Genomic DNA, 15584 nt, shown 5'->3' on the forward strand with positions numbered 1-15584 from the left:
AAATGGAATTAGTATTTAGAGCCCAGCCAACCTCCTCAGTAGGCTGTGGATGCCAGAAGAGACAACATGGTCACACTTGCTTATGCACTTGAGTAGTGCTGATGCTCTATCCAGTCGAGGGCAATGGTGACAGATACACAGTGTAGGAGGGCATTAGTGTGTTATATATGCTGAAAGCTCCAAACCGAGACACTACCGGAGAGCCTGGAAGCTGTAATTAATCCATTTGGTGTTTTCTTCAGGAATGGCAGGTCTGACTGAGGTGGAATGCGGCACCCAGACAGAAGTCCGAGCTGTGGAAGGGATCCAGGCTGAGACCAGGGCTGAATCCTTAGAGAGGTACAAGCAGGTGTACAAATACCTGGCCAAAGGCCGATATCCCAGGCACCTCACTGCACTACAGAAGAGGAGTCTCCGCAGATACGCCACCAAGTTTGAAGTGGAAGGTAAGTTTGAGGCAGTGACCTAACTGTAGGGCCTGATCGAAGGCCAATTTAAGTCAGTGGGATTCTTTCCACTGATTTAAAGGGGAACTGGCTCAGGCCCGTGGAGCTGGGTCACTTTTATCTCAACACCTGGTTTCATTTTGTTCGGGAAAATCCCTCCTCGCTCTCTTACACTCACGCATCGAGTGTGGCTGCTATAAAATCAGTGGATGTCACTGGAGGAATTGCTACCCACGCCGAGTTCTGTTCTCAGGCAGACTTTCTGAAGGCATCCGATGAAGTGAGCTGTAGCTCACGAAAGCTCATGCTCAAATAAACTGGTTAGTCTCTAAGGTGCCACAAGTACTCCTTTTCTTTTTTCTGAAGGCAGTTACAGCTGAGAACACCTTGCCCTTCAAACAAACCACGTTAGTTTTTAAAGCCTCCCGTGAACTCTGCAGTGCTGTAATTCTCAGCGAAGTCTCCAAGCGCCTCAGTCCCAAGGGAGAGGGTTTTCTGTGCTGCCTACTGTCATTCCCCACGGCCAGGCTCTGCAGCCGGGGCCAGGCAGGGGGCTGGCCTAGACTCCCACTCCAGCCCTATGATAAGAGACTCCCATCCTCTGCAGCGGGGCTGGAACAATTGGCATAGTGGGGGTGCTGAGAGCCATTGAACCACACAGTAAACCATGGATATGATGGAAACCACTTCAAGCCGGGGGGGGCCAGCACAGCAGCACCCCCAGGCCCAGCACCTGGGATCCTCTGTGGGTCTGGGCCGGCGGGGGGGAGGACACGGAACGCAGGCAGAGCTGTGGAGAGAGGCGCTCTGCGGCGCTCGGTGCCAAGCGACACTGATCCACGGACCCTTAGCGAGCCCCCGCCTCGGCGCTGCTGGTGTGCCTGTGAAAAGGGCCCGGCCTGGCCTGAGCCGCGGGAGGGGGGACGCGCGCGCGGTGCCTGGGCGGCGGCGGAGCCTCCCGCGCTGCTGGCCTCCAGCCCCCCCGAGCCGCCAGCCCCGGCGGGGGGCCCCGCAGCCTCCCCCATGCTGACCATGGACTCCGCCCTGCAAGTGGCCGAGGAGGAGGTGGTGGAGTCCTGCAGCCCCAGCAGCAAGTTCGAGGACATCTACCGCCTGCTGTCCGAGGGCTGCTTCCCGCCCAGCTTCTGCTCCATCAAGAGGAAAAACCTCAAGCGCTACGCTCAGAAATTCATCATCGAAGGTAACGCGAGGGAGGGGGGAGCCTAGCGCAGGAGGGGGGCACGGCAGCCGCCCCTACTGCCACCCCCAGGGCTCCAAAATCACGAGATTGGCTTTGAAATCATGTCAAATGAATAGGCTTGGGGTTCTTTTTATTTGTCTTCTGATTTTCGAGCCTGGGTGGCAAACCGGGGTCACATCTGGAAGCTTTCTCTGCAGCCACGAGGACTAGAAACTTACTTTTTCCTCTAAGAATGGAGGCTGAAATCATCACATATCCACCTGACTCCAGGAGCTGGGGCTTTAAGGAAAACAATTCATTATCATGAGAGTTGGCAACCCTGAACTGCCCCTGCAGATCGCTGCCTCCCTGCCCCAAACACTCCTGGCACATGCATGCTACGCACCCCCCTTGCACCACGCCCACAGCTCTGCACCTACACTCGCCCAGGCGGAGCATGCTCCTACGTACACAGCCAGGGCTGACTCATGCACGCTTTCAGTGGAAGGGCGGAGAGGTGTATGGGTCTGCTCTGTTCTTTGGAGGTTTTTATACCACACTTATCACCAAAGCATCTGAGCACCTTTGCGTAATGTGTTTACCGCTCACTGTAGGTAAACTACTATAGTAGTAGTAGGTATAAGAACCTATATCGCATAGAGTAGAGAGAGGAATGTGGTCACTTATGTTCTAAGGAGAAGGTGAGTTTCAATAGAGCAGCCCAGTTCATATAACCCTCAATGAGATTCCTTTTCTGTTGCTCTCTGGTGGAATTGGCTTCTAGTGACTCTGGAGGGAGGAAAGCTCTGAGAGCAGTAAAATAAAATAAAGTAATTTTGATGCATTCCAAGGGGTAAATTATAATTCTGGTTATAGGAAAGCTCTGCTTAGAATGAAGTTATCCTGGGACAAAATGACTTCCCTAGCCTGGAGAGTTCTACTGCATTCTACATTCAGAAAATAGGTTATTGGGTTTATTTTGTTTAATTCTGTCTCAGTGGGTCCATGGTCAATTCTCTATTATGTTTCTTACGGTTTTCTCAGCATGGAAGAATGGCCTCTCATTTGGGATCCACTAGCTGGAAGTTTTGGGAGTGTGCCTTTTTAAAAAAAAAAAAAAAGTCTGAGCTAGCCAGCGTGCTGTGAAGTGCTGGTTTTGAGCTGTCTGTTGCTAATCCTCTTTCGTGTTCCACTGCAGGTGGCTGCCTCTATTACGTGGGACCAAAGAAGGAGGAAAAGCGTGAAGTCGTCGTGGATCCTGAAAGGAGGCGGCAGGTCTTCCTGGAAAGCCACTTCACAGAAATCGGGAACCATCTGGGACAGAAGAAGACAGTGCACAGGATTCAGAGCCGGTACTATTGGCTGGGGATTGTGAAGGATGTAGTAGACTGGGTAAGTACTAGAGCTGCTGCCAGGGTTTTAACCATGTCAGAGTCATGCACGCCCACAGAGACAGTTCAGGCAATGCTTCCAAAGGCGCCTCCTTCCCCCTGCACCTCCATCAGGGTGATGTGATCTCTTGTGCACAGATGCCATGTGGCACTTGTGCAGACTCTCTGCAGATGAAGCTCTGTGGGGATAGCCCGAGTCACGAGGGGAATCGTAGAACTGGAAGGGACCTCGAGGGGCCATCTAGTCCAGTCCCCTGGACTTGTGGCAGGACTAATTATCTAGACCATTCGTGACAGATGTTTGTCTAACCTGCTCTTAAAAATCTCCAGTGATGGAGATTCCACAGCCTCCCTAGGCAATTTATTCCAGTGCTTAACCACCCTGACAGTTAGGAAGTTTTTCCTAATGTCCAACCTAAACCTCCCTTGTTGCAATATAAGTCCATTGCTTCTTGTCCTAGCCTCAGAGGTTAAGAAAAAATAAATTTCTTCCTCCTCCTTGTAACAACCTTTTATATACTTGAAAATTATGATCATGTTCCCTCTCAGTCTTCTATTCTCCAGACTGAAAAAATTGGGTTTGTTTAATCTTCCCTCATAGGTTATGTTTTCTAAACCTTTAATCATTTTTGTTGCTGTACTCTGGACTCTCTCCAATTTGTCCACATCCTTCCTGAAACATGGTGCCCAGAACTGGACACAGTACTCCAGTTGAGGTCTAATCTTGATGTCACCCTTGACTGGTGTGTCACTGGTTTTCCCTCCTGTTTAACAGGAAACCTGTTTAACAGGAAACTTTCACTTGCAGCTCCCCTGAGTTCCTCCAGAAATGCACTATTTGTGGCTATGTTCCCATCTGCGCCCTCCCCACCCTGAAGCTAACACACCCAGCTGTTGCAGCAGAGCAGTTTGGGGCAAGTGGCTGGGAGAAGGTCACACACTGAATTGTGGCTTTCACGGGGGAAGAGGGCAGCCAAACAGAAATCTCTTTTGGGGGCAATTGTTTCTCCAGGGGGCAGAGACAGGTGATTCTCTGGGCTCCTTCTTTCCTTTTGAACCCTTTGGTGGTGGGTTTTTCATTTGATGTTGGGTTCATTGGAGGTATCCTTGGTTGTGCCTGGCCTTGACCATCCTGGATTCCTGCCAGAGCTTCCTGCCTTCTCCAGGGGGGACCGGAGCTTCCACCCACCTCTACATTTTGGATGGCTGGTTTTCTACCTCCACTATCTCACCACCACTACTCACATGCACCTTAATCCCTTCAAAAAGAAAAGGAGTACTTGTGGCACCTTAGAGACTAACCAATTTATTTGAGCATAAGCTTTCGTGAGCTACAGCAAGTGAGCAAGTATAGCTCACGAAAGCTTATGCTCAAATAAATTGGTTAGTCTCTAAGGTGCCACAAGTACTCCTTTTCTTTTTGCGAATACAGACTAACAGGGCTGCTACTCTGAAACCTGTCCTTAATCCCTGCAGTGTCTGTAACCAGCCACTAGGGGAAGCTGAAGCATGATTTGAAAAAAGATTTATGCCTTCTCACAATCCAAACAACTCCAGCTCCTCCAAAGCAGAAGATTATCAACAAAGATGGGGAACACTTGCAAACTCTTGGAAAATTCTGATCTGGACCAGACCTTGCACCTTGGGCTTGGCCATCTTCATTTGGGGGTGTTCTCCTCACCCCAGGACTCCCCGACAGTAACTCCCAGCTGAGTCAGAGGTGGTCATATGTGGGCTTGCCAGGTCGCTGTGAGGGGGGCTTCAGAGTGCGGCTGCTCCAGGGAAAAAGGGTTCTTGATCTCAGTTGTGGTATGCAAACCCCAAAACATATCCCAAGAGGTTTAAATTCATAGGTTCCAAGGCCAGCAGGGACCATTGTGATCATCCAGTCTGATCTCCTGTATACCGCTGGCTATTGAACTTCCCAAAAATAACTCCTAGAGCAGACCTGTTAGAAAAACATCCAGGCTTGATTTAAAAATTGTCAGTGATGGAGAATCTGCCACAACCCTTGGTAAGTTTTTCCAGTGGTTAATCACCTTCACTGTTAAAAATTGACACGTTATTTCCAGTCTGAATTTATCTAACTTTAACTTGCAGCCATTGGATCATGTTAGACCTTTCTCGGTTAGGCTGAAGAGCTCATTCTTAAATATTTGTTCCCCATGTAGGTACTTATACAATGTAATCAAGTGACCTCTTAGCCTTCTCTTTGTTAAGCCAGATAGATTGAGTTCTTTGAGTCTAAAGGATTAGAAAACTGTGACAATCATTCTCATGGCTCTTCTCTGAACCCTTTCTAACTTTATCAACTTAACTTCTTAAATTGTGGGTGTAACAGGGTTCGCTACTATGGCGCCTCCTTGTGGCCGTGCCTGGGGAAGAACTCTTGATCAGTCTGATGCCCATCCTTCAGTCTCTCTGGACTCAGGTGCTCTCTCTTCGTGTCTCAGGGTGCTCCCTCTTTGTGGCTTGGCCCTCCGTCCAGGTCACTGTAGGTTTCCTCTTCTGAGGTATCAAAGTCTCAGGCAGTCTTCCATTCCTCTGCCAAGAGTATGCCACTTCCCCAGTAGGGGGACCTGTGCCCACCCATTACTCCAGGTTCTAGCCCAGCCACTCTATATCCAGCAACTATAGTCTAAGTAATCCTAGCCCCTTTACTGTTTCCCTAGGCTCTTTCCTACCTTCCTGTCTCTGTCTTCTAGCCCATCCCATGTTACCACTGGAGCCTCCTCTGCTCCCTATGGCTACTTCACCCTTTCTTGGATTCTTGCCAGAGTCTGTATCTCCAGACAGGATCCCAGGGTTCACCCCTCCCCCAAGACTCCTCCAAGTCTCTTATCGTCTCCCCTCCTCTTTAGGGAGTGGTGCACTGTTCCTTCTGCATCCCCTTTTCCTGCTTCCATTTTGCAGCCTAGCAGACTCGCTTCCTGAGTCTATGATCTCCGTACACTGTACTTTGTATCTTTTACAGCCCATTCTTGCTTTCCACTCCTAGTTTTATACTAGCTCAGCCTGCCCCTGCTGAGCTGGGCTTCATCGCCCATCTTACCTCTTCAGCCCTGACTCTCCCCTAGGTGCAGCCTGTCACAGGGCTAATTGGCCCTTTTTACCCAGTCGGGCCTTTGTGAGGTAACCACCCCATCACAGTAGACACCAGAACTGGAAAGAGGATTCCAGCAGCGGTCGCACCAGTGCCAAACACAGAGGTAAAATAACCTGTCTGCTCCTACTTGAGAGTCCCCTGTTCATGCATCCCGGGATCCCATTAGCTCTTTTGGCCATAGTGTCACACTGGGAGTTCATCTTCTTCAGCTGATTAACCACCACGATGCCCAAATTGTTTTCAGAATCACTGTTCCCAGAATAGGGTCCCCCTCCGTGTAAGTGTGACCTACATTCTTTGTTCCTAGATGTATACGTTTACATTTAGCCATATTAAAATGCATATTGTTTGTTTGCGATCCAGAGCACTCTGAATCAGTGACCTGTCCTCTTCATTATTTACCACTCCAACAATTTTTGTCTCATCTGAAAACTTTATCAATGATGATTTTATGGTCTCTTCCAGGTCACTGATAATAGCAGTAGATAGCTATTAGAGCCAAGAAGCAATCACTGCAGGACCCCACTGGAAACACCTGCTAGATGATGATTCCCTGTTAGCCAGTTTTTAATCCATGTAATGTGTGCCATGGGAATTGTATATCATTCTAGCTTTTTAATCAAAATGTGTGGTACCAAGTCAAACGCTTTACAGAAGTCTAAGTGTATTACAGCAGCATTATTACCTTTATCAACCAAACTTGGGATCTTATCAAAAAAGATATGAAGTTAGTTTGACGGGATCTATTTTCCATATAACCCATGTTGATTTGGATTAATGACATCATCCTTTAATTCTTCATTAATGGCGTCCTGTATCAGCCGCTTCTTTATCTTGCTCGGGGATCAATGTCATGCTGACAGGCCTGTAATAACCGAGGTCAACCTGTTTACCCTTCTTAAAAATTGGCACATCGTCAGCTTTCCTCCAGTCTTCTGGAGCTTCCCCAATGCTCCAAGGCTTATGAAAACACTACATTAACGGTCAAACCAGCTCCCCAGCCAGCTCTTCTAAAGCTCTTCCCTGGCCCTGCTCATTTAAAGTGTCTAATTTTAGTAGCTGCTGGTTAACTCCCTCCAGGGGTACTAGTGGAATGGGAAGAATTTTCTCATCACCATATGATGAGACTATATCATCTGTTTGTTTTTTCCCCAAATACAGGAAAGAAATATTTAATGAACGCTTCTTCCTTCTCTGCATTATTAGTGATAATTTTACCACTTCTATCTAGTAATGGCCCAATACCATTGTCAGATTCTCTCTGTTCCTGATCCATAGATGCTGGATGTTTCCAAGCAGCATGCTTCAGCTTTGACTAGTTGGGTGCAAATCCAGGATCCTGTGCAGAGCCTGAGGATGCAGCTTGAGCACAGGCAGGTGCTCTGATGGGGTCATGCGATCTCGGGGTGGGGGCATCCCCCAGGTCTTCGAGCAGTGACAGCCGTAGCATCATGGCTGTTGTAGCCTCTCAGGGAGATATGCCCACTCTCCATGGGGGGCACATTTGGCAGGTGGCTGCCAAAGGCATGACCTTCCCATAAATTCTGGCCTGCACACCAACCCAGCTTGAGTCCCTTGTGCTCCCTTCATCCTGGTCCCCACTATGCAGTGGAATCCCAGTTTGTTCTGGTATTTCTTAAGCCTCCTGTGGAATGGGGAAAAATTTGCAGTAAAGCCAGACGAGGGAGATTATTGAAGAGGGGGGCGGGTGTCATTACATACCACACCAGTTCAAGCTGTGCTAATTTATTTATTTACTGTAGTTTCTCGACTCTAGGGAACATCTTGTATTGAGAGAGGGGCTCAGAATCCTGGGGCCATTCCATCCATGACTAATGGCTTCACAGTAGGTCAGGTCTGGGCCTAGCAGAGTTTGACAGCCTCTCTGGAAAGTCATTGGGCCGCGCTGTTTGCTTTTCAGATCAAAATGTGTGAAACCTGCCAGAATGCAGAACACAATAAGAACATGTCGCGGAAAGTGAGGCCTGTCAAAGTGGAGTCGCCCTGGGAAGTGCTAGGACTAGACATTCATGGTAAGTCATTGGGATGAGGTCCTCCCCCTGCCTTTCACCAATAAACAGGCTTTTCCTCTGTTGTTTGTAGGAAACCTGTGCAGACTGTCAGTGGATAAAGAAAATCTATCACTGTGTGTGGAGCAAAATCTGCCAGACTCTGCACTGAGGGAGAACCAAGGGTGAATTTATCTGCCTGCTAAAAGACAACCTGGTCCATGCAGTTTGCTGAGCATCTTTTGATAGGGCTTAACACTTAATAGGAGCTCTGGGCTCTCACTGCCACCCAGGATTGGGACCGCAATGAAGATTTTTGTGCTGACAAAAGTTACTGAAATTTGACAGCTCAATGCCATTGCACTGCAGACGTCGTCATTTCGCTGTGACGTTCTTTGCACTGATCATTTCGCTGTGTTGTTCCTTATCTTCCTCGTTCGTGTAATATTATGGCCTGGTGTTGATTTCGATTGACGCTTGTTTTCGCAGGACCTTTTCCAGAGACAAGCCGGGACAATACGCACATACTGACTGTAACAGACTATTTCACCAAATGGGTCGAAGCTGTCCCACTGCAGAAGAAAGATGCCTTATCGGTGGCCAAGGCACTGGCTGCAATTTTTTATAGGTGGGCTCTTCTGGCTCTGGCTCCTGACACTTCTGATGTGTTTTGTGGACACAGTACATTTTTACAATACATGTACACTTCTCTCTGCCAGTAATATTTCCCACTCTGAGATTCTGGTATGGATGCTAGGGAGTGCTTTTCAAATGGTAATGAATTCTTCCTCACAAGGCACCTGTGACATATACCCATTAGTATCTGTTTTCCAGATGGGGAAACTGAGGCATAGAGCAGTTACTTGAGTTGCCAGAAGTCTATGACAGCTGGTGTCCCCTGATTCCCATCCCTGTGCATTAGCCACAAGACCATTCTTCCTTCTTTAGAATAGATATAGGGCCTGATCTTGCTCCCACTGAAGTCATTTGAGGAGTGTTGCCACGGATCTCAATTCAATATGAATTGGGCCCTAAAGGGTAGAGGAGGCATGTGAAACCCAGAGACTCTGGTGTAACTAGAGAAGATGGAGAGATTTGTGCCTCTAATTCCAAATCTCTTCCCCCTCAGCCAAACCATCTGCTTTCAGATGATTCTTTCGTTACTGAAAAGATGGACACAGCAAACGTTCCCTGCCCCAAGGGAAGGTTAGTTTGTGACTGTCCATTTAATAACGAAAAAACCAAATACCTGCTGACCTTGGCTGAGAGGCCTTTTGTGGGTGATCACTGCAGAGCTTTCCCTGTGTCTAAATCAGTGCCTTTGTCAGTCTTCCTTGTCCCATAAGGCAATGTGAGAGCAGCTTGCGGGGAACTGAAGGCTTGAGTTTGATGAAATAAAGTTGGGTTCTATAATTTTCTTTCCTCCTTTTTGTCCAGGTTTGGAGCGTCCAAGAACATCTATTCCAGTCAGAGCTGGGACTTCTGCGACGAGGTGGGTCAGACACTGGGGTGAGGCGTGTAACAGTGAAGGTGCCTTCAGGGGGGAAAGCTGCGTTCTTCTGTGCAGCATTCTATCCCAGATCCATGTGCAAAGTGCAGTACATGGGTTTTGTACAGGGGATTTCAGTGGTGCTTGGGGGGCAACAGAATCCTCTCCCTGCTCCAACCCAGGGGCAGAGGGCAGGATACCCATGTGCACTATAGTAGCAGCTGGTGCTCTGCACATCCTCTTGTGGGAGATCTTGACCAATGGCTCTGCGAAGTTGACCATGCATGCAGTCTTCCTCCTCTCCACAGTGGGCAGAGGGTGAGGAGTCCCAGCTGGTGACCTATCCATGAACTCTCCTACCACACAATGGAGTCCCACCGGCTACACATGGTTCTAGATGGCCCCAAACATAGTTACTGTTTTTTTATTTCAAAAGCCGTATGCAGCATCATTCATTCATTCATGTGGTGCTTTGCACACCCTGCTAAAGTCTCCCTCCCTGCCCTCAAGTCCTTTCAGTCTACAGGGAGGATTTCTCCCTAAAATTGACACTTCTCACTGTTGTCAAGCAATGTGGGTCTCAGGTTCATCTAATTTCATCCTGCAAATTTACCATTTTCCTTCAGACTCCCTCACTTCAATTCTGATCTGATTTTGGCAGCCACTGTCTCATGAACTGCTGGAATTCAATGCCTTAAGCCATTTGAAAGCACGCCTGAGATATGGGCGTTAAATTTGTCCCTCCACACCACTTTTGGGGCAACGGCACTTTTTACAGTGCTGGTTCACTGCTGAATATAGCCAATCTTAGAGCTCAGACCAGTGTGATCTTTACCCTCTGAAGGCTGTGAAATGACTTTTGTTGTATTAAACCTTGTTGTTCAACTGATTTTTTTAAAATATTGTTGTTCGACTGATGCAAGCCTCTGCTCTTTGCAGGTGAGCCGGTGTTTATGTGAGCGCTGGAATATCTCCCAGACGCTGACCCCTGCCGATCCTGCCCATTGCCCCGGCCTGGACAACTGCACCAATGAGTTGCTCAAATCCTCCATCCGAAATGTGGTGAATGAGAAGCCAAGCGAGTGGGATGACTATCTTGACCCGATTCTCTTTGACTTCCGCACATCCGTCAGCTCCGTCACTAAATACACCCCGTTCTTCCTGATGTTTAACAGATATGTCTGTCTTTCGTCGGAGGTAACTTTTCGAGAAAGAAAAGCCAATGCAGATGTTCTCTCTTAATGCAAATAAAAACCGTTGGGTCTCGTCCATGCCTTTCAGGTTGAGTTTGTCAAGGACTCTAAAGAGCAGGGTGCTGCTCCCGGTAAAGTGGAGGGCCTCCCACCATTCACCGCGGCTGTCCAGGAGCAGCAGAATGCAGTGAAAGAGATTGTAAGTCACATTGCGCTTTGGAATCCTCTGAGCGGGGTGGAGAATTTGCCACACATGGGGGGGGAAGAAGGGACTGTCCATGCACCAGGGTTGGCACCATTCGCTATGTCTGCTCGTTGGCAAGCATGAGCACAGGAGGGATGTTGCAGCATGGCACCAAGGTGGGAGCTGAATAAGGAGACTCCTCCGGGGCCCAATCTTGTGAAGTGCTGAGCGCCCTCAAGCCCCACTGAAATCAGTGGGGCTTGTGGATACTTAGGAGCTATGGCTGGGCCTGGCCAGTGCGCTGGCTCACATCTGTGATATCAGGATAATGCGTATTGCCTGGAGTAGCACAGGGAATCCTTTGGTGGTGTGTCAAAGGGTCGCATGGGAAGCCTGATGTCAGGGGAAGGTTTTGGAGGGGTGCAGAACCCACCCCGCATTCACCCCACAGGGGCAGCTCCTGCAGTTCTAGTCCTAGTTGCAACCTGACGCATGGGGGTCACAGTCCTGCTCAGGTTTGGCTCAGCTGCTGTCCTGCTGACCTAATGATGGGGACCAGCCAGATCTGAGTGGGTGGCGTTGAGCCCCCGTGCACCAATTTGCAAAGCCCCCAGTCAGAGCAACTGGCCCAAAGCTGAGCAGTGCTGCGACCCCGGAGGTCACACTGCCTGGAGTGGGGAGCTAAGCCCAGCCAGCGCCATGGGACAGGAGTCCCAGGAGCCACTGCTATGGTATGCATGGTGTACTTATCTAGTGCTTATTATGTTAATGTGAACCTTGCATAGCATGGGTAAGAAATAGTTAGGAAGCCAGATATTTTTTGCACTGAAGCTATTTACTGAGTATTGACAGACCATTAAGCTTTACAGATGGGTCCTAAGTCCCAAAAGGCTGAGAACCACTGGCCTAGTGGTTCGAGCACTAGACTGGGACTCGGGAGAGCTAGGTTTGGTTCCTAGCTCTGCTACTGACCTGCTGGGTGACCTTGAGCTAGTCACGTCACCTCTCTGTGCCTCAGTTTTTCTCTCTCTGTAAAAGGGGCATAATGCCATTGACCTCTTCTGTAAAGCACTGTGAGATCTATGGATGCAAAGTGCAATGTAAGAGCTAGGTGGTATTGTTATTTGAATTGGTCGACTTGGTAAGACTGTCTTTTTTTCTTATTCCAATAGGATTTTGATTCTCTTTATTCTCTAGTAATTGTAGTAAAATCTAGTGTGACAAGATGAGGGCTGAGAGCCTGGATCTCTGGGCTCTACACCTGACTTTGCCAGGTAGTGTGACCTTGGGGGAGTTGAACGGCTCTGTGACCCAGCTTCCCCCTTCTGTAAAATAATGATAACAATTTGGTTATGTGTTGTGAAGCAGGGCAGGTTCTAACAGCCAGACTTAGGGGATGAGTAAGCTTCACGCTGGTAAGTGACTCCATCTGAGTCTAAACTCACCCTCCGATGGGCTGGAAGAGAGGGATATAGCAAGGAAAGCAACCAACAGGAAAGTGTAAGGAAGAGTCCATTATAATACCCACCCCTCCCCCAGCATGCAAACTATACCAACTTAGACCCCCTTATACCTAGTTACAGACCTGTAATTCACACCCCAGCAGCATCCCCACGGACTACAGCCCTGCAACTCACTGGCTTTTTGCTGGAATGCCTTGTTCTAGGTCAGCGTAGGTGAGAGAATTGGCATATGCTGACATATGAACTTAAAGCAAACTGCTTGCACGTGAGAGAGGAGAGGTTTTAATTAACCGGCGCCACAGAAACCCCCCATTAACTGACGTGATCCCCTTTGCAGGTGATAGCCAACATGGCCGCAGCTTACAAGCGGGAACAAAAGAGCGTGAAAAGGAAAACGAGGAGCCTGCCCTCCCTCGCCTTTAAAGTGGAAGAGGGCGTGTTCGGCGGCAACACAAATGCATCCCTGAAGAAGCTGAAGAAGAGCCAGTTTATGGCATTTCAAATTGAGACCGTGCTGACGCCCGAGCAGAGTATATCGGGGGTGAAGAAAACCAGCTAAACTCAGGGTCTAACTCCTTGACATCCTGCTGTTGTCTTGGTAACCTTAGCATGAAGTGTTCTCGTAAGATACCTGTGTGGAAGATGAATGCTCAGACCTAGGTAGCGGTGTGGGAAGGGATGGTTAACGTTAAAATCTGGTGTGTCTGAGCATCTATATGGCCCCCTCCCCGGCTGTCGTGCCAGAGCCCCTCCCGGACTTTTCCATACCACATCCCAGAGAGGTGTCGTTATTCCCACTTGACAGACAGGGCACAGAAGCAAAAAGCGTTGAAGTAACTGGCCAAAAGCCCCACAGTGAGCGTGATTAGGATTGCTCTCACGTTGATGTAAATCAGGAATAACGCCATTACATTTTATGGGGGTAAATGAGAGGAGACTCAGAGCCACTAGGCTGTGGCACAGCTGGAAATTTAACCCAGATCTCCTGAATCCCAGGCCATTGCCTTCGCCTGAAAATCGTCCCTCCTACCATCAGCCTAGATCGTTGATGCACCCGGTCCGTGTGTGTCCCTTTTGGATGTGTAAATAGCCTGAAATCTACACATTCATCTTGGAGGGGTAAAACCCAGAAAATGAGAAGGGTTTTTCTCTGATTGTCCAGGCAGAGGGAGACTTGGCCTTGTGGTCTTAGCTTTCACATCCTACTCTTCCCTAAAACGGAATGAATTCTAAGAGTCCTATGCAGTCAGTTCCCATATTGTCTGGGGTTATACAGTATAGCATGCAAGTCCAGGAAGTGCTGGGGAATGTTGACCACTGCACTTGTGACAATAAACAGCCTAGGTGTTAATATTGTTTTGTATATAAAGTAACTGCGTCCGAGCCCTGTGATAAGGCATATACAGGGGAAGAGATTACAACAGTCTCATAGTTCTGAGATATGTGGGCTATTCCGATTTTGAAAGGAAATATTTATATGTCAGTTCTTGGACTTCTTGAAACTAGGTCCCTCACAACTCTCACCTAGGGTTAGGGGTTTAATTGAAAATCCTCGTGAGCTGATTCACTGTTTAAATCTAACTCCTATTTTGTATTTTCCTGTTGCTGGAGGCTAATGAAGCACTGTAAAGAATAAAGCATTTGGACATTTTTTGTAGATGATAACTTCTTTAATTTGTGTACCTTCTGGGCTGCCTGTGTGGTGGTCTGGGGTAAATTAGATCAGACTTTTTTTGCTGGACAGGAAGAAGGGCGTGTGCAGCTGGCTAGTGAACTTCTCTCTTCTCTGTAACACTGCCCAAGTCGCCCAGGAGAAGGCGAGATGTGCATGGGAGAACAGGGCTCATTCCAGTCTTGACCTGCTGTGTAACTCTGCCAGGGCAACGTGCATGTTTGTTACACCTGTTTTCTCTACACTCCTAGTTTAACTCATTTTGCCTCTTTACAACAAGATCATCCCTGGATCCTACCGGGGCAGGGAAAGCAGATTGATTTTACGATGGACAAAGCAATCTGAACTTTCCCTTTGGGCCAGCTGCAGAAACATTTTCACGCCATGAAAAGGACATATAAAAATGGGGAGTGAAGGAAGCTCACTGGAGGATAAACACCAAGGTGAGGCCTTTTTGGCCGGGGAGCCGCAGGCCCCAAGAGCCTGAAACAAGAGGAGTGCAGCCATGAGTTCTTCCTTCTCTCCTGCTCTCTGCCACGGGGGAGTGGGTGCTGTTTCCGCACCCTCTGCCCTTGCTCCTGAAAGGAAGATTGGAGAAGGCTGTGAGTTGCCAGGTCGGCACAGAGGCACAGAAGGGTGGTCGGGGGTAGGGAGGTTGGTACAAAGGCCCTGAACACGGCATAGGTGCTTGCGTTGATTATGCCCACGGCCTGCTGCTCTGCTTCGCTTTTCACTTTAAATCAGCATCACCATTTCGTTCGTTCAGCCTAAAAGGAACAGAGTCTGGGCAACACTAGGGCCCTGGCAGCTGAACCCAGGCACCTCCTTACGCAGGAAGCTGGGAGGCCCTGGCTAGTGCAGGGTTAAAATTCAAGGGACGTAGCAGGAGGTCCCCAGCATCGATCCCCAGCCCTGCACCCTGTGTTTACAGCTCCAGGCAAGCTTGGCAGCTGTGGATCCCCAGGGGCACGTTACCCTCACCCTGCCCATCCTGAGTAAATCCACCCCTGTGCAGGGCTGGAGGCTGCAGCCAAGGGCTATGGCAGCAGGGTCCCCTGTTTAGCAACCCCTAGTGCAAACTGCAGGGTTGCCAAGCCTCCAGGATTGTCCTGGAGTCTCCAGGAATTAAAGAGTGTCATGTGATGAAACCTCCAGGAACACGTCCAACCTAAACTGGCAACCCTAGTGCAAAGCCCTGTGTGGGGCAGAGGGGGGGGCAGCCAGAAGGGGTAGGGCCAGGAGCCCACCAGGACTAGGCGGATGCGTTTGCACAAGCCCCAGCTTGCAGCCCCAGCTCCTCCTGCGCTCAAGCAGCCGGTGCAAGCCAGGGGCCAGGGCAGGGTCCCTCCCCAAGGGCCCCAGATGCTCTAAGGTCAGGCCAGGCACGTGGCCGCAACCTGGGTGCGGTGCCTCCCTTCCAGACCCCACCCTAGGACAACCACCAGCCCTCC

At 49.2% G+C, this 15584-nt stretch overlaps 1 protein-coding gene across 3 annotated transcripts in view; it reads left to right on the forward strand.

The window, feature by feature from the left end:
• LOC102930336 (gypsy retrotransposon integrase-like protein 1) overlaps positions 1-14118 on the forward strand; it is a 29071-nt gene extending 14953 nt beyond the window's left edge. For 2 of the 3 annotated variants that reach the window (XM_043529200.1, XM_043529201.1), the window contains 8 exons: positions 243-446; positions 2825-3018; positions 8045-8156; positions 8622-8760; positions 9570-9624; positions 10561-10818; positions 10903-11013; positions 12799-14118. In XM_043529200.1, the coding sequence (XP_043385135.1) occupies positions 245-446; positions 2825-3018; positions 8045-8156; positions 8622-8760; positions 9570-9624; positions 10561-10818; positions 10903-11013; positions 12799-13020 (1293 nt within the window). In that variant the 5' untranslated portion in view covers positions 243-244 and the 3' untranslated portion in view covers positions 13021-14118. Of the gene's footprint in view, positions 1-242; positions 447-1330; positions 1648-2824; positions 3019-8044; positions 8157-8621; positions 8761-9569; positions 9625-10560; positions 10819-10902; positions 11014-12798 lie in introns of those variants that run through there. The other variant, XM_027820777.3, reaches the window with a different exon arrangement.
• Positions 14119-15584: the final 1466 nt, after the last annotated feature.

This window comes from Chelonia mydas, chromosome 15 (genome assembly GCF_015237465.2).
Source record: "Chelonia mydas isolate rCheMyd1 chromosome 15, rCheMyd1.pri.v2, whole genome shotgun sequence".
NCBI lineage: Eukaryota > Metazoa > Chordata > Testudines > Cheloniidae > Chelonia > Chelonia mydas.